The sequence below is a fragment of the Syngnathoides biaculeatus genome, chromosome 8 (assembly GCF_019802595.1).
Source record: "Syngnathoides biaculeatus isolate LvHL_M chromosome 8, ASM1980259v1, whole genome shotgun sequence".
Classification (NCBI taxonomy): Eukaryota; Metazoa; Chordata; class Actinopteri; order Syngnathiformes; family Syngnathidae; genus Syngnathoides; species Syngnathoides biaculeatus.
The window spans coordinates 7,838,265-7,861,793 of NC_084647.1; the positions used below are offsets into that span (position 1 = coordinate 7,838,265).

Consider the following 23,529-nt stretch of genomic DNA (forward strand, 5'->3'; position numbering starts at 1 on the left):
CCTTAGCGCGGCCCTAGTGTTAGCGCAGTGCTAGCGTTAAACTCTTTCTGTGTACCGAGGCTTATAACCAGGTGCGCTAACACTAGCGCCGCATAAACCGCAGGGTTGAAAGCGTGTGGAAAAATATTCGCGGCTCGTACGCCCGAAATTACAGTACACAGTGTACATATTGGGAGTGGAGTTAGGACGTTTGTGGAATAAATAATATACAGTTGAAGTTTAATTTAGCAGACCAAATATGAGGAGGGGGTGTTTGTTAAATCCGACTTTTTTTTCGTAGCTTGAAAGCACCGAACACAGTAACCAAATATTTAAAAACGGCATTAAAATGTTGTCAAAGGTTTAAAGTTGATCTCAAATTAGCTTGCCGGTGCATATGAGGACTGATTTTGAGGTACAAAATGGAATTTTTAATTTTTATGTCCGTTATCTCGAGCGTCCACTTCAGAGAAGTGCAGAAATACAAGAAAATCATAATTTTCTGCAACTGTACTAAAATAAATCATAATCTGCAACGTTGTATGTTGGAAAAAGCCAAACATGTACCATCGAGTATAAGTATTATCATGAATATAATCAGCATAACAATGAATATTATACTCCACTGATAAGCAATGGATTGACCACTAAAGAAATAAATCATAAATGCAGAATTGGGTCGTCAGCACCATTCAAAAGGCGTGCAAAAAAAAAAAAAAAAATTACAAAAATATTCTCCAGTGTTTTTGAATGGTTGCACTTTTGTGATCTACAATCATGCCACACTTGTTATGATGATGATTTTTTTTTTTTCCCGAGTCGCCATTTCACAATGACGCCGTTCAGCTACGCAGCGTCGATCGAGGAGGAAATGTGCCGACCCGCTGCCGGCGGTTTACATATTAACCGTCAACGCCGAACGAGAAAGACGGAAATAAAATTCATAAAAAAAAATAATAATAATAAAATAAAAAAAAAAGGCAGGGCTGCTGCTGGAGATAAGCCGCTACTGCGTCCACGGCTCGCACTAACAATAATCTGCGCGCTAAAGGTCGACCCGGCTACTGTTACATTTTTCTGCTTCGTGGACGCAAAATAAAAAAAAAAAAAAATCGGACTGAGAAATATGTTGCAGGTAGAAGAATATGGACAAAGGAAAACATCGCGCATGTGACGACACGTGTACAGCCATATTAAAGATGGAATATTACGGGTATGGTGCCTTTGCAAACACGGGAATTTGGAATATTATTCAGAGGAAAGATTTATTTTTATAGATGAAAAGTTGCATTACTAGGGCAATAAAGTCATATTTGTCAGAGGGGGGAAAAAAGGCAGATATGATGACAAATGAAATTGGTGACTTATGTACGGAAGTAAATATGTGCCACCAGGATTTGAATTAAAAATGCCACTGAAAATTTGACGACGTAAAATTCACATTTTTATGAGAAAAGTGATCACGTTTCCAATCGCTGTATTTCAGTTGCCACATATTTACTTCCATACTTGTGGTTAAAGCTGCACTTTGTTTGTGTTCATCATAAAAATCAGCTGATATGAGGAGATGTTTAGTTAAGTGGTAACATTACGTGAATACATAGGACAGTAAAATTCAAAATTTTCAGAAGAAAAAAAAAAAAGTTCTTTCATTGTGCGTGAAAACGGTCATTTTAGATTTTTTATTTTTTTTTTTCCTGGATAAAAACGATTGTTTCCAAAATTTTGGGGGGACACTGTTAGGACTCATCGCTCCGTGGAAAACATTTTTTTTTGGTAAGTATTCAGAAGAATTGATCACATAAATCACAAAAATTCAACTGCAGGTCTAAAACTTGACGTGCAAAATGGCGACGGAGGCGGCGGAGTGAGCCCAGTCTGGTTCTCAGTTGCTTGAACGTGAGTGCGAATGCTGGGCAGAATTTACCTTTCGACAGGTAAATTATCATTGAAAAATTTTCATAATTGAGGGAATGCATTAGAAATTGCACAGTCGGATCGATCGGACCAATCGGGTCCTCCGTCTGTCATGTTTCTCGCGCTTGTTTTTTGGGGGGTTGGGGATGGTGGATAAAAGTCGACGGCCGCTGTGCTTCCTCGGCCACCAAAAGTCTCGGTCGCGGCGCTCCTCATTAATGCGGCGCCACGCGCGGCCGCCGTTAGCGCCGCGCTAGCACCGTGCTAGCGGCCCGCCACGGATGGAATGTTCTAGACAAACATTGCGTACTAAAGGACACTTAAGAGCAATACCAACATGTGACGTGTATTTTTTTTTTTGGGGTGGTGTAAATAATAATAATAATGATGATGTGTGGGTAAGAATTTGCACTCAAGGGCAAAATTTGACTGATGAGCCAAAAATTCTCAAGTAAGGTATTTTATTTGATATAAAGTACATCACATCTCCCTCACAGATATGAGGTCGCGGGTTCAAATCCCAGCCCCCCCCCCCCCCCCCCTCCGCCTGTGTGGAGTTTGCGTGCCAGGCTTTCCTCCCTCGTCCCCAAAATGTGTCCGCCGGGTCGAGTGAAGAGACTGGATTGCCCGTAGGTGTGATTGGTTGTTGGTCTCTACGTGCCCTGCGATTGGCTGGGAGTCTCACCTGGGGAAAAAAAAAAAAAAAAAAAGGATCCATATGTTAAATGATTACCCCCCCCCTCCCCCCCCAAAAAAAATAATCACGTCTACGGCATGTAACATTTTCCATTCCATTTATAATAAATGAGTCAACCCATCATCCATCCATCCATCCATCTGTTTTCTGAGGCGCTTATCCTCACAAGGGTCGTGCTGGAGCCTATCCCAGCTGTCAACGGGCAGGAGGCGGGGTCCACCCAGAACTGGTTTCCAGCCAATCACAGGCCACATAGAGACTCACAATCACACCTTGGGGCAATTTAGAGTGTCCAATTAATGTTGCGTGTTTTGGGGATGGGGAAGGAAAGCGGAGTGCCCACCCGGAGAAAAGCCACACGGGCACGGGGAGAACGTGCAAACTCCACACAGGTGGATCTGGGATTGAACCCGGGACCTCAGAACTGTGAGCCCGACACTTTCCAGCTGTGCTGCCTTAACCAATCATTTCAGGTACATTAAAAAAAGAAAAAATAAATTTTAACCAACCAATTTTACCACCCCCCCAAAAAAAAAAAAAAAAAAAAACAGCAAAACTGATGCAAAAAAAATGTATGGCACTGCTTACTGTGCAAAATGAACAACCCACAAAATTAGAATTAAAAAAAGAAAATTACATTTTTATTATTAATATAGTGACCAATTAAAGTACTTCACTAATAAATAATAAATCATTATAGTACATCCGGGGCTGGTAAAGCGTTGGCCTCACAGTTCTGAGGATCCTGCCGGTTGACAGCTGTTGTGAGGATAAGGGGGAAAGAAAATGGATGGCCGGGTAGCACATCTGACAGGTCAAATGACAAAGAAAAGCTCATTTGACTTCTCTTTGGATTGCGCAATCGTGTCTGTCCCACTGCAGTGCGCTAGGGGGCAGAAGTGAGCTCGCCGCTGATCCTTCCATAGAGCGAGCTCCTTCCTCAAAACCCTGAACTGCGACCCCTGAACTGTCCCGGATGGTTTCCGAGCGAGCGCACGATCCATAATTCATGCAAATTGTGAACACGTCGCCGCTGCACAAGGCATCGGAAGCTTTTTTTTTTTCAGCTTCACGCCACATCTTTTGCTAACTTCCCTTTATTTGACCTGTTGAAAATCAGTTCACAAATTCAAAATTAAAAAAAAAAAAAAGGTCACATGACCATGACAGACACACACTTTTTTTTTTTTTTTTAATTTTTGAATTTGTGAGCTGATTTTCAACAGGTAAAAATAAAGGCAAGCTAGCAAAAACTATAAATAAAAATATAAAAAAACGACGACCCGCTTTTCCCACTCGCCGCTTGACTTCGATTGGTCTTTTGTGCGAGTTATCTTAATCTTGTGCATGGGAAGTGTGGAAGTGTGTGCGTAGGGTGGGAACTACAGCAGGCAAGCTGGAGTAACACCCCCCCCCCCAGGCTCGCCCCCCCCCCAACACACACACGTGAGTCACCGAGATTTCGAGTGAGCTAACTCCCATTTTTCAGATTGCGCAAAAAAAAAAAAAGACGTACCTTTCAAGTGAATCCCGGTCCAAACCGCGGCCGCGAAAAAAAAAAAAAAAACCCGACAAAAGCGGCGTTCGCCCGGCCACCCCGTCGAGGGACGCGGACCCCCGAGAGGTGAGACGGGCCCGCCGGCGACCGAAGCGAAGCGACCGCACGGCGGCGTGACAAAGTGCCTCTGGCCTCCATCCCTGAGTCAATATTGACCGGCAGGCAGAGTTTGGGGGGGGGGCGACTGTGCTGCGGCGCTCACAACTACATTGGGCCGCCTCCATTTTTGCTCATCTTGACGTCGCGTTTCACAAATAACACCTGCAAGTCCGAGTTGGACTCAATCGTCGAAACGTTCGGGAAAGCGAATTTCGCCGATTGATGGGAAAAACTGTGAAAATGGAGCGAGCTTGAGCGGCGGAATCTTTCATGAAATATGGAAAGACGCCCGCCCCTAACCACCCTTCGCGGCATTTTGACCTTTAACGGTGAAACTGTGGTGGCTGAGGTCAGGTCAAAGTCTCGAGAATCCGAGCCGCAAAAGACGCGGGACGTCGGCCATCTTCTTTCTGCTTATTATCGTTTGTTTGCTTTCAGTACTCGACAGGAATGTCGGAGACAAATTCCTCGTGTGTTTTTACATATTTAGCCGTTGAAGCTAATTCGGATTCTGATTTTGCTGTCAAGCGGCCATCTTGTCGATGATTTGTCGCCGTTCGCGGGTGTTCTTTGAAAAGGAGCCGCGGTATTCCGTGCCCCCCCCCCCCCCCCCCCGAACGTGGAAGCGATCGGCGCATAAAATGTTCCCGGGAATCATATTTTTCAGTGTCATGATGCATCGAGTTCAAAGCTGCCGTGAGGAAAAGAAAAGAAAAGGGCAGGAAATGCCGCACGCACGCTTGGTGCAGAGCAAACACAGCTCGGAGACTTTTAAGTCTCGGAATTGATTTTCATCTGCACGCGCGCACTTTGCTGTGTTGACAGAGCGCAAACGCCGAGGCCGAAGCGTGGGCGAATCCCGAGATTTAGGCGGAGGAGCCGGGCCAGAACCCTCAAAACGGCCAAAGCGACACTAAAAGGGTCCACTTTGAACCAAAACTGACGCTCGCTTGGATCTTTTTCGCGTTGGACTTTTTGGGTGCGTCATCTCGCGGTAGTTAGTCGACCAAATTTCATATCAATTAAAAATGAAATAAAACTGCCACCAAGGGAGGGGGGGGGGGTGGGCACTTAAATTTGTTCTGTCATCGAGGGAAGTGGGTTTTATCACTCTGCTGTCGCTCCACAGTAATACCTCTACTTACAAACGTCTCTAGTAATGAAAAATTCAGGTCACAAAATGCTCCCTCGGAGAAAAATTCAGGTACAAAAGGCCAAAAAATCGGCACGGATTCGCAGCCCCCCAAATTCCGCATAACGTAAACATCCTGTGCTTTGGTTTGAAAGTGGCCCAAGAGAGCTGCTCTCCCATTGGCAGTCACTCACGTTTGAAAAATGTACGGGTGTGGTCAGTCATGTCCGCAGATATAACATTACGGGTATGGTCCACCAGTCATGCCCGCAGATATAACGTCGCGGGTGTGTTGTTGTTTGTAATTATGAGTGTAGCCCTTTAAGAGTGGAAGGGGGCGGTGTCAGGTAAGCTAGGAAGTAGAAGTGGGCAGAGACCGTGTGCTTCCGGGTTTAGTGCGCAATTGCGCAGCGGCGCAGCTTAGAGGCAACATTGGTCAAGACGACACAAAATAAGCGACGTCTTTCAATATCTGCGTATTTCTACTCGTAACAAATTTCACGCGTGTGATTTTTCGTGCTGGACTGTGCAGATTTGCGAGTGCGATGGCGAGCGTACGCGCCTGTCAGATCCCAGTGACTGGGTTAGGGTTAGCGTTTTCCTGGCATCCCATTGGCCAGGAGGGACCTCAATCTTTACCCATGATGCCTTTCGTTTGCCGTTGGACATTTGAGCGTCACCGAATCACACGCTAGCGCTTTCACACGCTTCGTTACACGCTAGCGCACATTGGTAAAATACAACTTTTAGGTGTGTGTGGGTTTTTTTTTTTTTGCAAGTTTATTCATCTTTCTTCAACACGGGCCCCAAGAAATTGTAGTGGAATGAAGTTATGTACGTTCATATTTATGTTTTCACTTGTCTCTGCTCCGTCCCCCACGATGGTTTCTCTTCCCTTCGCATAGTTGCCCAATGCCAAAAGTAAATGAACGTTGCTTCTATTATTCTTTATATTATGTACGTTGAATGCTTATTTTTTGTGCGGCGGGGTTGTGGGACTCGGAACGGATTAGGCTATTTACATGTAAAAAGTGCTTCAACTTACGAAAAACCCAGGTGACGAAACGACTTGCGTAATGAATTATTTTCTGCGGTGGAGGCTAGCGTAGCAAGAAGAAAAATCGACCGGGGAAAAAAAACTTTTGTTAAAATTGGATCATTTCGAAAGCGCTGATTAAATCTCGCGAGCTCGTCTGGGATCAAAGTCGCTGGCGGCGTCGGGCGGCTGTGACGCGATCACGGCGCTGGCTGACGCGACGCGTTACAAGATGGCCGACGGGGGCATTTGCATGATTAATGGCGCGTTTGCACGACGCGGACAAGCGAGTCCTGGCTGCGACTTTCACCAGGCGGCCGTTCCCCGTCGCCTTTCCTCGAGGGGGGGGGTTCAAGTTGGGTGATTATGGGGAAAAAACTTCCACCAAAATTTCCAGCCGATGAGGTAATAACAGGAAACAAAAATAAATAAATAAATACCATCTGGCCTTTATATAATGTTTTTATGTATTTTTATATATAATTTATTTTTGGGAAAATGATTGTCGAAATACATCTGCTTTTTAAAAATAGGGAATTAAATGTACTTTTGATCATTGTATAAATCCATTTATGAATTATAAATCCACTATCAAATTAAGAGCTAACACATTAATTCAATTCCAATGTAAAAATAAAAATAAGTATCAACCGCATCCATATTGATCATAAATCAAATTTTCAAGATAAATAAAACAAATATAAATAGTATAATAAAATAATATTAATATATTATATTATTTACATTTTATTATTTAAAATAATAATGTAACAGAAAATTCCTCCATATTTAAAATGTACCTGTAAATTCATAGTTTTATTGAATAACTCTTCATTTTAAAAACCAACAATCGTCAGGTATGAATAAGTAAATCCTAACAAATGAATATTATGAAATCGATGCTATTTTATCCTCACCATTTATATATATATTTATGTATAATTAGCTATATTAAAGTAAATACATTGTAAATATTTTCTCTAATCTCTAAAAATAAATGAATACTTTCATCCCACTTTATGACTACAAATAAATTCTATGAAAACAAATGATACATGGGAATCAGGCTAACAAATAGCATTGTTTTGCTACATCAAATATGAAATAATAGAATGTAATAATTGCGGTGGAGTTGTTGTTGTTGTCCGTTTCTCATCTTTTTCTCTTTTTTGTTTGCTTAACTTGAACGTTTTGGCGCTTGCGAGCGAAACCGCGACTTGGCGATCCAAATCTGATCCCTCGGCGCATTTTCTCGCAGGCTACGGAACGCCAGCCGAATATCTGCGGAAGGTCGTCCTTTTCATATTTTTCATCTTTTTTACGCAACCGCCGGCCGCGTCCGCCGACGGCATCAAATGAATGCAAACGGCCCGAATGGAACACGTCAATTCCACGACGTGTTCAAAGACCGCAGACCGCAGGGGGTGCTCGCTTCGAGATGAGGGGGGGGGGGCGGCCCGATCCCGGCGCAGAGTTCAGGTCGGGGCTAAGGTCCGGCTCAGCGTGCGGAACGCCGCGCGGCCGCCGGTTCTTGAATCTCGCCCACGCGCTTACGTAGCCTTTGCCCTCCGGAGCTCGGCGACGCTCCGAAGGTTCCGCCGCCTGCGCCGCCGAGGGCGGGCCGAAAAGGTCGGGAGAGGTCGTCGGAACTCCCGGAATGTTCGCCTGCCGCCTGCTTGCCTTCGCGCTGACGTTTTGATTATGTATGGATAAAAATTCCAGTTTGGGGAAATTCCACAATCGGAGTTCGCCAAAGCCGTAAAATGCGCTCAAAATGGCAGCTTCAACCCAAAATGGCCGCCTTTTTGGGCGCGGCGGGGGGGGGGGTGTCACCTAACGTCTACCAAAGTTCATGTAGACGGGTGAAATACATTTTTTTTTATTTTCAAATTAATCGACGGAACTTTGCAAATTGGCTCCGAAATGACGGCTTCAAAGCAAGATGGCCGACTTCCTGAAGCTTGTTTGCGGCGCTCCTCGTGATTCACGAGTCGAGTTTGATTTGCCCTGAAAGACCAAAAAGTCGCCGAGGGGGTCCGTCACAGGTCCGTACTTGGCAGCGATGGGCGACATCCCCGAATATGAACAACCCCCCGCGTTAAATGTATGAAAACAATAAAAATATGAAGTGAGCGCTCGGCGGTCTTACGCGGCACGTGCGGCGAGCGGTGGACGTTCTGAAGCTCGCCCCAGTGCGCCGCCCCCTCCACCTCCCCCCGCAACGGGGGCGGCGTGATCCTCCGGGTACTGGATCAACTTTTGCCAGACTTTTGTTATGATTTGACGTTAATGGTTGACGGATTTCGACACCGCGGAGGATTGACAAAGTGTCGGCGCGTGCGCGCGTTTTGGCTTCCTGGTTTCCTGGCACCTGAATCATGCTCGGAACTTTCGTCAAAGATGTCAATATCGGTGAGCCAAATTCCAAAATAATTACTTTCGGAGGTTATGAACAAATTATTGAGACGCGGCGATCGGATAACATCACTTGAGGAAACGAGGAAACTCGCCAGCTTCTCCAATTTAAAGGAAAATTTGACTTTCTTCTTATTCGACGTTAACTGTCAAACTAGCGCAAAATAAAATTGAATTATTTACATTCAGCCGACTACTAGCTTAATGCAAACACATAATGTGACATGCCATAGATGGGGTAATGGAGTCAGCGTCAATGTTGTGGTATTTGTAAACGTTCACACAACTCTGACCACTTTTCACGAAAGTCTGCTAGCTAAACACGAACATATAAAACCCTATGCCATAGATAGGCTAACCGGATTAGCATCCGTCTTTCAGATGACCTTGAAACAACTGCGACCTCATTTTCCACCAAATTTTACCAAAAGTCTTGTCACGGCTGATCTTGGTATCCGTGACGAACATATGGTGGGAGAGGTAGTGGGGGGGGGGGGGGGTCACGGGTCTATGGGACACATTTGCGGCCTCTGCAAAGTCAGATAAAACCAGACAGGCCTCCAGAGGGGGGGGGGGATATTGCCATTCATTAAATGTTTTATCTAATTATTTTGTCAAATATGCACAAGAGTTCAGTACTCACATACACGTTGCGTAGTTCTCCATCCCCCCCCCCAAAAAAAATGTGTGGTGTGTTGAAATGTGATTACCAGGAGCTCTTCTTTTTCTTCTTCTCCTCGCTTTGAACGACGCAGTGCTCAGTGCTGCCACTTTCGCAGTGGCACAATGCGGTACTGCGCCCGAGACTTGCAACACCCCACTGGAACTTTGCTGCAGAACTGTAAAAATCCCATAAAAAAAAAAGTCTTCTTCAAAATAAAAGCGTACAAAACGGCAACCTTTACAGCCTAGCGAAGGGCAGCTCAGGTGCGCAGATAAGAGAGCACGTGGTCACCACTTTGATGATGTCGACCAATAAAAAAAAAATATATATATATATATATATATATATATATGTTGCTTTTTTTTAAAAAATTATTCCCCAGCTTCCATCTCAGCCTCCTGGCCAGTTAGTTTATCGCCTTTTTCGGTGCGAGGTGGCTAATTTAGCAGATAATTCACAACCAAGTATTACTAATGATCAACCATATTGATACTACATCCAGCGAGTGCGGATATTTAACTTTCACTCGTGGGGGAGAATCTCAGTTCCTCTTTGTTTGTCACTCGTGTCAACAAAAATGGCGGAATCGTCGTTGCAAAGGAAAACGATGAATGCCACCCCCAAGAATACACAGACGCTGAAAATATACATTTACAAAAATAATAATTTTTTTTTTCATGTTGATCTTTGCGAAAAGAAACTCCAAGCAGTCAAAGTTGTTGTGGTTAAAAAAAAAATAATAATAATCTAATGAAATGCGACAAAATGGCCTTAAAATGCACCCAAAATAACATTAACATTTTTTCATAAAGTAACATAAATGTAAAAATAGGTCTCTCATTTTTTTTTTTTTTTTTGAAAGTAGATTTGTTTAAAGCCCTTTCCGGGCAGGGGTCGCAAATTTGCAACATGTTTATATATAATCGAAAATTTTAAGTCCAGAGTATCATTTTCTGAAAGGATCACATTTTTCCTCTCTGCAAAATTGTATTTGGTCAAGAGAGGGTTAAACTTTTGCTTCAATTGCAGAAAAAAATGGTATCAAATCTTTTTAAATGCAAAAAAAAAGAGAGGCCTGCCTGCAGGGATGGTCAAAGACACGTTCATAAAGTTATGGGTTATTTCAACAACTTTGTTTTATTAACAAATTTATGTGATATAATTCAAAGCAACAATTTTTCTTTTGCCACCTACATTTTCTTTGAAGTTCAGATAGTTATGGAACTCTTGTGTCTTTTCAAAATAAAAATACACAAATTTTAAAAAAAATTGACCATTTAAAAAAAACGAAAATTTGACTTTTTCTTCAAAAATGGAAAATATACACTAAGTTCAATTTTTACAAAATTAAAAGCGATCTCTTCATCAAATCTTGCCAGAAGTTGAAAATGATGCTTTTTAAATGATTATTATACATGCAAAATAGCTCCAAATGTAAATCTTTGCAAATGAAAACATTTTGAAAATAAACTTGAGCAATCCTAAAATTCATTAAATGTAAAAATGGATTTTCTTGTTTTTAATGTAGAATAATTTCAACTTATTTTTTTTATTTGCAGAAATAATACAACAACCAAATATTGTACAAAAGGTAAAAACATTCAATTGAATACATGAACAGAGAAGTTTCTTTGACATGATCAGAACTTTTAAAAAAGCAAATGACAAAAGTTTACTGTAGTAAAATGTTTCAGTTTTTGATTTTTGCACATTTGCAGCCATGAAGGTTTGACGGGAATCTGACGTGGACGGAACCAGAGCAAGAAAGAAACGCGAACGAGAGGCGCAGGTCTCCGAGTGTCGGGTCTCCGGTCTCCGGTCTCGGGACTCGGGACTCGGGTCTCCGGGGCTGCTTGGCGGCTGCATTGGCGCTTTCTTCTCTTTATGGCCGACAAGAAGCCGTCCAAAGTCCACCGAAGTCGGTCCGATAAGCCGAACCAATAAAAGCCTCGGCAGCCTCGCAGAGTAAACACCTCAACTTGGCATCGGGCCTCCTCCTCTTTCTTCTCCTCCTCCTCCTCTTCGTTTTTCTCCTTTTCCTCCTCCTCCTCCTCCTCCTCCTGCTTCTTCTCCTTCTCGCCGTTGTTGTTGTCGTTCTGTTCGGCGTCATTTCCATAAAGCCCCCCCATCAGCCGGCCCCCTCATTAGCATCTTTTATATCCCCGAGCCTGGCGGCGGCATGACGGCAAAGTAGATCCATCGCGGTCGCCGTCCCTCGAACAGGTGTCACCACCGGACGCCGACCTACAAGGCCGGACGGAACTTTTCTTTTTCTTTTTTTTTTTCTACTTCTTCTTCTTTTTAATGTTCTCCAACATGGTGTCCAAGCTGACGTCCCTGCAGCAGGAGCTCCTGAGCGCCCTGCTGGACTCCGGACTCACCAGGGAGGTTCTGATCCAGGCGCTGGACGACCTGGACCCCGGGGCGGTCGTGCAGGCCTTCGGCGTCAAGCCGGAGAGGCCCGCGCGGTCGCCCCGCGACGTCGACGCCAAGCCGGTCTTCCAGTCTCTGAGCGACGGGCCGCACCACGGCAAGGCCGCCGCCAAACTGTCCGGCGACGAGGGCTCGGAGGACGGCGACGACTTCGACACGCCGCCCATCCTCAAGGAGCTGCAGTCGCTCAACACCGAGGAGGCGGCCGAGCAGCGCGCGGAGGTCGATCGCATGCTGGCGTGAGTACAGGCCGCCGGGTGCGCCCGTCCGCCCGTCCGAACTTCGGCCCGGATCCGGTCCGTTTTGCGAGGTCGCGCTCCGTCCGCAAATCCTTCCGAATCTTTGCTGCGAATCGTCGTCGCAGTTTGCAGTCATCGCCGGCAGCAGCAACGCGACAATAATCGCAAATTCAAGGGAAATAATTACAAAAGCCACGCTACTCCCAACAATAATTTACAATCGTCACGAACGCGTCACAAATGTGCTTCTCACCTCGAAGAAAACAAGTCAAAAAATGTGGAAGTCGAACAGAAAGATGACTACTTACGGGCAGAACAAAAAAAAAAAAAAAAAACATTTCTACTTTTGAAGGCGCAAAAAAATGGACTCCATACTCAGACTACTGCTACTGTGAAAAATGATTACTGCAACTAATTAAAAAAACTTGCAACGATAACGAAAAGGAACGTAAGATCGAAAAGTGCACGGGAATATTATTAATACTGCTACGACTAATAACGGTGAATAATTTTACCATAATCAAAGAAAAACTATTTGTACTTTGCCATGATACGAGTAATATTTTTTACTTTTGACTACTTACGACTATCACCCCAGTAATATTTTATGCTTACCACCTCTCAACGAAATAAAGCGGCGTTGGGGATGAAAAGGCAAGTTAGGAAGAAAAAAAAAAACTTGTGACGATAATATTCATCGTCGTGATTTCATTCCTCGCAAAAATCAAGGAAACAAAACAAAATAAAAAAGGAGAAGTTTATGATTTTGCGTGGCTCTTGCACAGCCGCGAGAGAGAGAGAAATAAAATCCGAGCTGCGGCGGCGGTGGCGCGGACGGCGCAACTGAAAGCCGCGTGGAGCCGGCGTGCGCCGGGAGTTATTATTAATTTTATTCTATAAATCATCAACTGGAAGATACACAGTGTCGCGATTAGGCTTCAATGGACAGCTGGTTATTCATTGTCAAAAAAAAAAAAAAAAAAAGAAAAAGAAACAACTTTAAAACGAACATCTCTCACACTTGCATCTACATTCTAAAAACAAACACGCGCACGCGCCGCGGAGTTTATTTCTTTTGTCGTAATTCAACGACGAAAAAGAGATCGGGCCCAATTATTCGAATGGTCCGATTCGTTCCGAGTTTTGTTCGAAGGCCACACTTGTCACGAAATGTTCAATTTGGCGATGGCCGGCTCACAAAATGGCCGCCACGCCGCGTCGTTCCAGGAAGTGGATTATTCAAATTATTATTCTGCTTTGCGATGCCGACATTACAAAATATGATGCATTTTAACGGCTAATTTACTACAGACTGTATGAAATTTCAGGTGTTTTCCCGAGCCGCCGCAGCTCTGTAAAGGTCAAAGTTTTCCATGCAGCACTTGAACGCACCTTTTGAAAATATTTACAGCAGCTCGAAAGCAGCGATAGAGTGGCCTCATTTTTTTTTTTTTTTTTGTGAGTTATATATTTATTATATAGCGCCTCCAAAGTTCAGGTCACAGCTAAGAAATTAGACTGACCTGAAAAACTATGAATGATGAATGCAAAACAAGTTGATTATGATAAACATAACTCTTGAAAAAATAATCCGTTTTTCTGTCATTTCAGCAAAATTTTTATTGTAATTTAATTAATTAATTTTAATTGTAGTTGTCAAACTTTTTACATCAAATATCACCTAAAAAAATGAAAAAACTATTTAGCACGGCAAGTACCGCTGTAGCTAGTGGCCAACAAAATTGGTAGTGTAGGAGGCTTAAGTGTTCATTAAAAAAAAAAAGAGATCGTATTCCTAAAGAGTAACATTGCAGCGTTTGAACATTCACACAGTTAAAAATGCAAAATATGTCATTCGATTAAAATTCGTTCGGTTGAATTCAAATGTATTGAAGTGAAAAGTTAAGTACAACAGCACCGTACTCGGGCGGTGATTCCTTGGCGCAGCACTAGAGGGTGCCCCCCTCACCGCGTCCGGTACTTTGGGGAAACTTTGGGATTTCGAGCAATGATTCCCAAATTACAAATGATTACTGCTTCGATGACATGAGTAGTTCCCCCTAGTGTCGTGTCATTATCCAAGCCGCTTATCCTCACAAGGGTTGCGGGAAAGCTGTAGCCTATCCCAGCCCGCTTCGGGCGAAAGGTGGACCACACCCTGAACTGGTCGCCAGTCAGTCGCAGGGCAGATATCGACACCATCGCTGAGCGGGAATCGATCCCACGCTTGTGTACCGCTACACCATCAGTGACTCCCTCTAGTGGTAAACAAAAGAATCACAGCCTCAGCACAGTTCAGTTGTATTTAACTTGGTTTTTTTTTGTTTGTTTGTTTGTTTCTTCTCCAAGAACTTTTTGTTTGGGTGCAGTTTTTGGCTTTTTCTTTGATCTTTTATGATCGATACATATGAACGGACTCATGGGTGAAGTTGACCTGCAGTTTAAAAAAAAATGTATTTAAGATGACGCTGTTAAATCGGAATAATCTTAGCGACGCTATTTAGGAATAAAACCCGATGAACACTCTTCCACTGTATTATATCCATCCATCCATCCATCCATTTTCTTCGCCGCTTATCCTCACAAGGGTCGCAGGTAGCGCCGGAGCCTATCCCAGCTGTCGACAGGGCAGGAGGCGGGGCACGCCCTGAACTGGTCGCTAGCCAATCGCAGGGCACACAGAGTCTCACAATTTGGGGGCAAATTAGAGTCTCAAATTAATTTAGCATGTTTTGGGGACGTGGGAGGAAACCGGAGAAAAGCCACGCAGGCACGGGATCGAACGCGGGTCCTCAGAACTGTGAGGCCACCGCTTCGACACTTCGACTGTATTATAACTGTTGGTGTTACGGTGACACCTGCGCTTTCTTGCTACTGTTTATTCTTTTTTTTTTGGTTTTGTTTTGCCGGAGCGCAGTGAGCATTTGGTCCGGTTTTGTACCCGCAGGGAGGACCCGTGGCGCGCGGCGCGCATGATTAAAGGCTACATGCAGCAGCACAACATCCCGCAGCGCGAAGTGGTGGACGTGACGGGTCTCAACCAGTCGCACCTGTCGCAGCACCTCAACAAGGGCACGCCCATGAAGACCCAGAAGCGCGCCGCCCTCTACACCTGGTACGTGCGCAAGCAGCGGGAGATCCTCAGACGTAAGTCCCACGTCCGCGCGGAACTCCTTTTTTTTTTTGCTACATCGGATCATTTCCTTGTATTCCTTGTAAAGATTTTGTAAATTAACAAAAATATTTGGGTGGAAAAGTGGACTACCGGTGAGCTCATGTGAGCCTAACTAGTTCTGAGGTTGCTGGTTCTAATCCGGCCCGGTTTGCATGTTCTCTCTGGGCACCCCGCTTTCCTGCCACATCCCACTGATATTCAAAAAAAAAAAAACAAAACTGGATAATGCGTACATATCTAGCGGTGTGTCGATTGGTTGAAGCCAGTTGGCCGCCATCTTGGTACTCCCAAAACTAGTGCGGGACGTGGTTTACCGGTTGGATTATGGCGAGGGTTTTTTCCTCAAAATTTGGCTTGTAGAATTAAAACTGGTCGTGTGAGCTTGACATTTTTTCTCTTCTGGTGACATGAAGGATTTTTATTTCGACTTGGTAAGCCAAAAAAAGGCAAAGCGCAAAGGAAAGACAGAAGACCGTGACTACCAAGAAAGCTTGCATATTACCTAGGGCCCGATTTCCGTGACGCGTTAACTTTTCCCAAAATACGGTGGAAAGTTCAGTTTAACGCTAATGCTAACACCGTGCTAACGCCAACGCTAGCCCCGCGCTAATAGGGCCGGTTAAAAAAAAAAAAAAAAGAGGTAAAAATCACTCAGACGCGGCGGTAACGCACTAGCGTAGCACTAACAGGGCCAGACCGGTAAAAGTCACTTCCTCGGCACATATATTCCACCGGTCTCACTCTTACCTTTTCCGCTCGAGTGCCCCCTTGCGGTCGTTAGAAGAAAAGAAAAAAATGCGCAAATTCGCCGCATCACCCGCATAAACCGCAGGGTTGAAAGCGTGTGGGGGGAAAAAAGTCGCGGCTTAGAGGCCGGAAATTACGGTAGCTCATAAATGTCGTGCGTGAATGTGATGAGTTGTTTAAAGATTTGATGGGTTCACAGACGTAATGGAACCTCGGAGGGAAACCAGAACTACAGTGTGGCCCGCGACAAAAATGTCGTAACACCTGTGCTGTGAAGTGCACAGATAGTCGGCCATTTTAGCCCTGGAGTGGCGTTTTGGGGGACTTCGGTCTTGGAAAACAAAGTGCGTCCCGTTGACACGAAACCCGGACGGACCTACGCTGTGAAATGCGAATGGAGTCGGCCATTTTCATATTCCAACAAAACCATCGGCGCGCCGCCCCTTTGGCTTTTATTTACTCGAGATCCGACATGCGCGAATCGATACTGGATTTTGCTCATTTCTGTGATTAGCATTACATTAGCATCCGCGACCAGCGCGTCCGAGTTTTACAAAATCCAGAACGCGGTCCTCATATCACAGCGGCCCTAACGCGGTGGTTTTCAAAGTGTTTTTTGCCACGCCCCCCTTTTTGGGATTTCTCTTTCAAATGGCGCGCGTCCATTGCTGTGTCATAGGTCGGAGGTCAACCGTTCCCGCTCAAGTGTGTTGTGGTTCTCTTGGTTCGTCTCGGCGAGTTCTTCGAGTGCCTCCGCAAACATCGCGCAAAGCCATCCTGGTCCGTCGTAACGTTTTTCGCGCGTCTCTTCCTTCTTTCGTTCCGCAGAGTTCAACCAGGCGGCGCAAGGTTCTGCCGGCGGTCTGGCCGACAAAGCCAATCAGGATCAGGTGTTCTTTTTCCCGGAGTTCAACCCGTCCGGCCAGGGCTTGGCCCACCCCGGCGGCGGCGGCGGCGACGAGGTCGGCGGCGAGCCCTCCTCCAAGAAAATGAGGCGGAACCGATTCAAGTGGGGGCCCGCCTCGCAGCAGATCCTCTACCAGGCCTACGAGCGGCAGAAGAACCCCAGCAAGGAGGAGCGGGAGGCGCTGGTCGAGGAGTGCAACAGGTCGCGCCGCTTCTTCGCGATACTTTGGCAACGCGCTCGCACGTCGCACGTGTCAAGTCAGTCCAAAAAGTCTCAAGGACCATTTTAGTCCTTCAAAAATAAACGCGTCCTGGAGTGTTTTCGATTGGGACCAAATTTAGAAAATCCGGCCCCTGAATACATTTTGACTAAGCGACATCGAAATTGGGTCTCAAGGACCCACGCCTGAAACGGAACACAAAGGCACCCAACGCTCGAAGTCCAGAGAAGTGCGAAATAAGATTCACGTCAACGCTGGCACGCGAGCTCAAGCGCTGGCGGCAGCATGTCCCGAGCTCACTTCCTGGTATTTGGGGCCCGGTGCCGCACTGATGAGTCCTGAAACGCGCAAACTACCCCCGCCGTGTCAAAATCAGTACCGAACGTAGCGTTAAAATGGAGCGAAACGCTTTTCCGTGTCTGCCGGCCGTCGAGGGGGCCCGCCAATGACGGGCGACTGCCGTGTTTCCCCCCCCTCAGGGCCGAGTGCCTCCAGAGGGGCGTGTCGCCGTCCAAAGCGCAGGGCCTGGGCTCCAACCTGGTGACGGAGGTGCGCGTCTACAACTGGTTCGCCAACCGACGCAAGGAGGAGGCCTTCCGCCAGAAGCTGGCCATGGACGCCTACAGCACGCCGCCCTCGCACGCCATCAACCCGCTGCTCTCGCACGGCTCGCCGCACCACCCCCAGGCCGGCGCGTCACCCCCAAGTAGGAGCGCCCGTCGCCATAGTTACCGGGGCTGTGTCGGCGTCGCGAGGTGTCGGGAACGCCTCGGCTGTTCAGAATCGGCACAGCGGATCGGTTCGCACGTTAGCCTCCTAACGCCATCCTTGAAACTCAAATTTGCAAAAATAGTTACACTTCTGGCTATTATTAAAAAAACTGTATTTAATTTGTAAACACAACTAAAATAATGTTAGTGAAGAATCGCTCGGATTTGTTTCTCTTACTTGTTGCCCGGCAGAACTTGTGAGGCGCCATCAATTCATGTTGCCGTTTCCACGGCAACTCGTGAGCAGAAAGGACAGGGAGCAAATTCAATAATTTCATATTCGGTAAATAGGATCTTAATCATTCGAATGCCGATTGATAAAATGAAGTTTTCGGGTTTGTGTTCGGGCTCTGTCTTAAAAATGAGCAAAAGCGTTTATCAAAGGGAATTGATATTAAATAGACACCAAATTGCAAAATTTATCAAATGAAATAATTTTAAAACATTGAAATATGCATTCAAATAAGCGATTAAAAGTATGGCTTTCGTGAATATAATAAAGGAATCCAAATTAAATTATAAATGTTAGTATGTATGGCATACAATTCCCAAAATATTCAAATATTAAACTCATACTAAAAACTAAAACGGCCGTGGAAAAGTGAACATAACATAGCAATATTATATAAAATATGTAAGATATTACATGTGAACTTAAACAGCATTTTGAGGGTGAAATTCATTCATTCGTTCATCCACCGGAGTCAAAATAAAAATCGTCCGAGGCGCGGAAACGCCAAATGTCCGTCGTGGCCGTTGACGCGATCACGCGGCGACGAGGCCGACAGACGAGTGATCAATGAGCGCGAGTGAGTGGAGCTGAGCAAATGCCATTGTCATTCGGACCCTCGACGGCACGCTGAGAACAATCCGCATTGTACCTGCAATCTCCACTCCAAAGTGGCGGGTCGGCCCGGGGTCGGCGGGGCGTTAGCTCGGCCGCTAACCCGCCGCCGCCGCCCGCGCCGCCCGGCGTTTCTTTCTGCCTTTCTCGCCTCGCCGTGCCGCCGTGACCGTTTCACCCCGACGCCGCTGTTTGCCTTGCGAGTGATTAGTGTTGACAAAGTCTACCTGGCGCGTATACGACATCACAACAAAGCTGATAGCTTTATCCGCCGCGCCATCACTCAGCCGCCATAAAAGCGGCGGCCGGCGGCCTATTGTGTCCGCTCGTGTCCGAACATGAGAGAAAACAAAAGTGTTGGCCTCGGCTTTGCTCTCTCTGCGCTATTTGCCTTCCTTTCTTCTTGCCGCGTTTCCCTCAATTATAATCTCCTGTTTTATTTTCTCAAAACTCTCATTTCCAATTGGAATCGTCACCTCGCATTGCACAGATAAAGTGCGGGAAAAGCCCACTAGAACATCCGAACTTTAGCCGTAGGGAATGAGAATCACTCTAAATAATGTCATGTCTGCGTTGACCCCTTTTAAAACCAATTAGAACGTGATTCGTTCATTCCGAAAACGGCTCCGTCCCCAGTCACGTGAGGGTGTGCGGACTTGTGCAACCCCGTTTTCTCAATCAAAAGGCTTTCCTATGGAAGATATTTTTTTCACGTGTTGTGCAGGTTATAGGTCACATAATGTCATGTCTGTGTTGACCCCTTTTAAAACCAATTAGAATGTGATTCGTTCATTCCGAAAACGGCTCCGTCCCCAGTCACGTGAGGGTGTCCGGACTTGTGCAACCCCGTTTTCTCAATCAAACGGCTTTCCTCTGGAAGATATTTTTTTCCAAGTGTTGTGCAGGTTATAGGTCACATTAATGGTGGAAAAAGTTTGAAAGTGATTAGTGTATTTAAAATGTATTATTATTATTATTTTTTTTTTTTTTTAACAAAACAAAAACCTGGTTTTGGCAAACCGGGTGTGTCGACTTTTTCAAATCCGTCATCTTGGTCAGGCTGCTCCCTTTTGTCGAAGCGTGCTTGGCAGCGTACTGTTTAACGCGACGAATGTGAAATTCCCCTGTAAAATCTTTTGGGAGAGGGGCGTTAAACCGAAGAACTGCGCCGGGCAAGGAGGTGGGCTGCGGTCCGTCCCCGGGCCCAGCCGACCGGGCTCTGACCCCCGCGCCGGGCCGGCCGCTCGCAAGCCGGCGGCGTCGGCTGTTTTTCAGTGTCGGGCCAGAATGTCCCGGCGGGGTGCCCGACGGCGTTGCTGGGGCGCGGCCTGTATTATGCGCGCTTAACGGACAATTAAAATCCTTTGCGACGACATCTCCCGGGCCTTTGATAAGGAGCTCCTTGGACTTTGGCCCCCCGCCCTCGGCGGGGGTCCCCATTGTCTGCCGTATTAGAAGACTGCAAACTCGCCTCATTTATCTCCGCTGGGCCCTCGAGGAGCGGGACTCACATTTTCCGACCCCCCCCCCCCCCTTTTTTTTACCTTCGTGGGCTGCCGAGACCGGTTGCAGACTCGGAGCAGCAGGAGCTGTCCGCTGGGGTATTGGGTCTTTTGGTGCCGGACAGGACTGATGAGTCCTATAAGGGGGCCAAGAGATGCTAATCCACCCCCCCCCCCCACCCACTCCTCCTCTTCCTTCACCGGACCTTCACTCCCACCCGAGAGTTCACCGGTGGGTCGGATCAAGAAATCCCCCTCTCGCTTCAGGAGTTTTCATTGATTCCGAGCCCGTTTGATTGATCTGCGCCGAGCGGTTCAGACCGTCGGGTCGATTTCGGGGGTTCTTTCGATCGTTTTTCAGACATTTGACGTACAAGACGGATGGGCGAGGCCAGACTGCCCAGCGTTTCAGTTTTTGCCATTGCGAGTTTTGAGGTCTCCGTAAAACCCCGAACTCTTATCAACCAGAATATTTTGGGGCAGGGCGAAGACGTACGGAAAAATTCTTTGCCTGGAAAGACGCAGGAAGTCGGCCATTGGGTGGTTTTCATTTTCAGAGTTCCTTCAAAGGAAAAAACTCGCCCTCGAGATTTTGTCTGGTTGCTACCAAATCGGAACGACGTACGCTCGACAGATTTGCGTTTTCGTCGTCGTGTGCGCGCGTTAGCATGTCGGCTAAGTTTGATGACGACGAAACACAAAAGTATGAAAAATGAATCCCTCAAATCCGTTTCAAATTGGAAATCTCAAAGTCTCTTGTCCAGCCTCGCCACGTCAAACCGTTTAACTGCGATTTACGATCCCCCGAGCGGCCGTCCTCCATTTTGTCCGACTCGGTATTGTCCGGGCGGTCGCGCCGAGGCCCCCTCGGCCCGGGCCTTGTAAACACGACCGCGGGACAATAAAGCACTCCATTTGGACCGGTGACCCCCGCTCGGTACACAATGCGAGGGGGCTCGTAAAAGGGCCGTTATCTGGACCCCTTCAAGCGCCGGGATCCCATTCAGGCCCGGCCGTAACGCCAACTGCTGGGCAGGCGACTCGAGGGGCAGATTTTGCAAACACACTTGACGCTTTATTAATCACTTCATTCCTTTATTTGTTTACTTTTGCTAAAGACTCAGTCCATCCAGGAATTGTCCTGGTGTCGTACGAACGTCCCGGTGGTAAACAAAGCCTTCCATGTCACTTGAGCAAGGCAGAACAACTGCTCGAATGCGGATTTTCCGATTTGATCTTCTTCACCACGAAAGTTCGAGTGTGTAAAGAACGCCGCAGGAACCTGAAATGCTTGGGACGGAGACAAAAACCCCAAAGGCGAGCGAGGCTAAAACCTGAAATGTGATATAACGTAGAAGGCTTCTGACTGCACTTCACTTCAGGAAACGTGTTTGGTGACTTCGCGACGATATTCGATAACGACGATCCCACGACGACGACGACGGCAGTTGACAAGCAATGTTTCGGGCTATTAAATTCACGGCGGCTAAACCTCCGACCCAAGATGTTCTTGTCATGGTTTGCGTCCGCGTCCGTTGTTCACCAACATTCCGAAAAACGATCCACCGGTCCCCCGTGAGCTACGCTCCCGCTTGCTCCCCTCCGAGCCGCGCCCCGTCGTGGGCCTCGCGTCCGACGGACTTCCCGGCTCTCCGCGGGAAGTTCCCCCGTCCTTCCGTTTAGTCGGCGAAGTTGTTCTGAATGCGGCCGCGTCCTCCGGCTAGCCCGAGGTGGCCCACGGACGCCGTGCACTGAAAGCGACCCCCTGCCCCCCGACCGGCAGGTACTTGCTTACGCGGCGCCGACTCGTCGGCATTCCAAAGTCGGGCTTTTCAAAAACCGCTTCTTCTCAAACTGGCCTCCGTGTGCTCTTGTTCCGGCTCCGCAGAATAATTTTCAATTGTTTTCTGACATGTATACAAACTAAAATTCCATCCATCCATTTTCTACCGCTTTTCCGGGTCAGGTCGCGAGGGAATTAGCTTCAGCAGGGATACCCAGACTTCCCTTTCCCCAGCCACTTCTTCCACCTCTTCCGGAGGGATCCCGAGGCGTTCCCAAGCTGTTAGCTGAGAGACTACGTCTCTCCAGCGTGTCCTAGGTCGTCCCCAGGGTCTCTTTTTTCGGTGAGGCGTGCCCGGAACACCTCACCAGGGAGGCGTCTGGGAATCATCTGGATCAGATGCCCCAGCAGCCACCTCATCTGGCTCCTCTCCATGCGGAGGAGCAGCGGCTGGACACTGAGCCCCTCCCTGATGACCGAGCTTCTCACCCGTTCTCTAAGGGAGAGCCCGGACACCCTGCGGAGGAGGAAACTCATTTGGGCCGCTTGAATCCGGGATCTTGTTCTTTCGGTAACGACCCACAGCCCGTGCCCATAAGTGAGGGGAGGAACGTAGCTCGACCTTCGATTTTGGACTCTGCAGACGCCGTACCGATCCATTCTTCCGTCACTCGAGAACAAGACCCCGAGATACTTGAACTCCTCCACTCGGGGCAGGATCTCATCCCCGACCCGGAGAGGGCACGGCACCCTTTTCCGATTGAGGACCATAGTCTCGGATTTGGAGGTGCCACTTGGGGCAGGATCTCGCCCCCCTCCGAAACACAAGATTTTCTAATATTTACAGAAAGAGTTGTTTCGGAATGAAAGCATTTTATTGACGATTTTTACGCCAACGATGACCAATATTTCTTTTCCCCCGTTCGAATTTCAGGTTATGAATATTTCCGTCGGGGTCGGGATTATGAGGCGTTTGCAGACGTCCCGCGCGGCGTTCGGTTGCTATGTTGTGAGCAAATGAAGTGAAGGGAAGCGTGTTTGTGGAGATTCGCACCGCCCTGTGAACTGGCCCAAAACAAGATGGATGACCCAATTAACCTCGGTCAACACAATTAGCGCTTAGCGGACAGTTGGGCAAATATTGCATCAGGACACGCGAGGTGCACGCTGGACGCGCATGCCCCGCCCCCAACGCAATACTGTAAATCGTGAAAATGTCCCACGCAATTAAACCAACCGCGAGTATACTTGAAGTAGAAGTACGCAGTCTTGTGTGTGTGTGTGTGTGAGAACGACGCTGCGCGGTAAAAAATAAAAGTACCCATTCCGACCTTTGACTCCAGTCAAAGTACAAAAGTACACAGTACACTGAAACGCGCTCTCGGGAAGTCGTCGGTTTATCGGATCAGCGA

At 46.9% G+C, this 23,529-nt stretch overlaps 1 protein-coding gene across 3 annotated transcripts in view; it reads left to right on the forward strand.

Moving 5' to 3' along the window:
- Nucleotides 1-1,896: 1,896 nt before the first annotated feature.
- hnf1ba (HNF1 homeobox Ba) overlaps nt 1,897-23,529 on the forward strand; it is a 33,055-nt gene continuing 11,422 nt past the window's right edge. The window contains exons 1-6 of one of the 3 annotated variants that reach the window (XM_061828306.1): nt 1,897-1,916; nt 11,057-11,088; nt 11,216-12,169; nt 15,117-15,316; nt 16,920-17,199; nt 17,698-17,924. In XM_061828306.1, coding sequence (XP_061684290.1) covers nt 11,802-12,169; nt 15,117-15,316; nt 16,920-17,199; nt 17,698-17,924 — 1,075 coding nt within the window. In that variant the 5' untranslated portion in view covers nt 1,897-1,916; nt 11,057-11,088; nt 11,216-11,801. Of the gene's footprint in view, nt 1,917-10,909; nt 12,170-15,116; nt 15,317-16,919; nt 17,200-17,697; nt 17,925-23,529 lie in introns of those variants that run through there. The other 2 variants (XM_061828305.1, XM_061828307.1) reach the window with 2 other exon arrangements.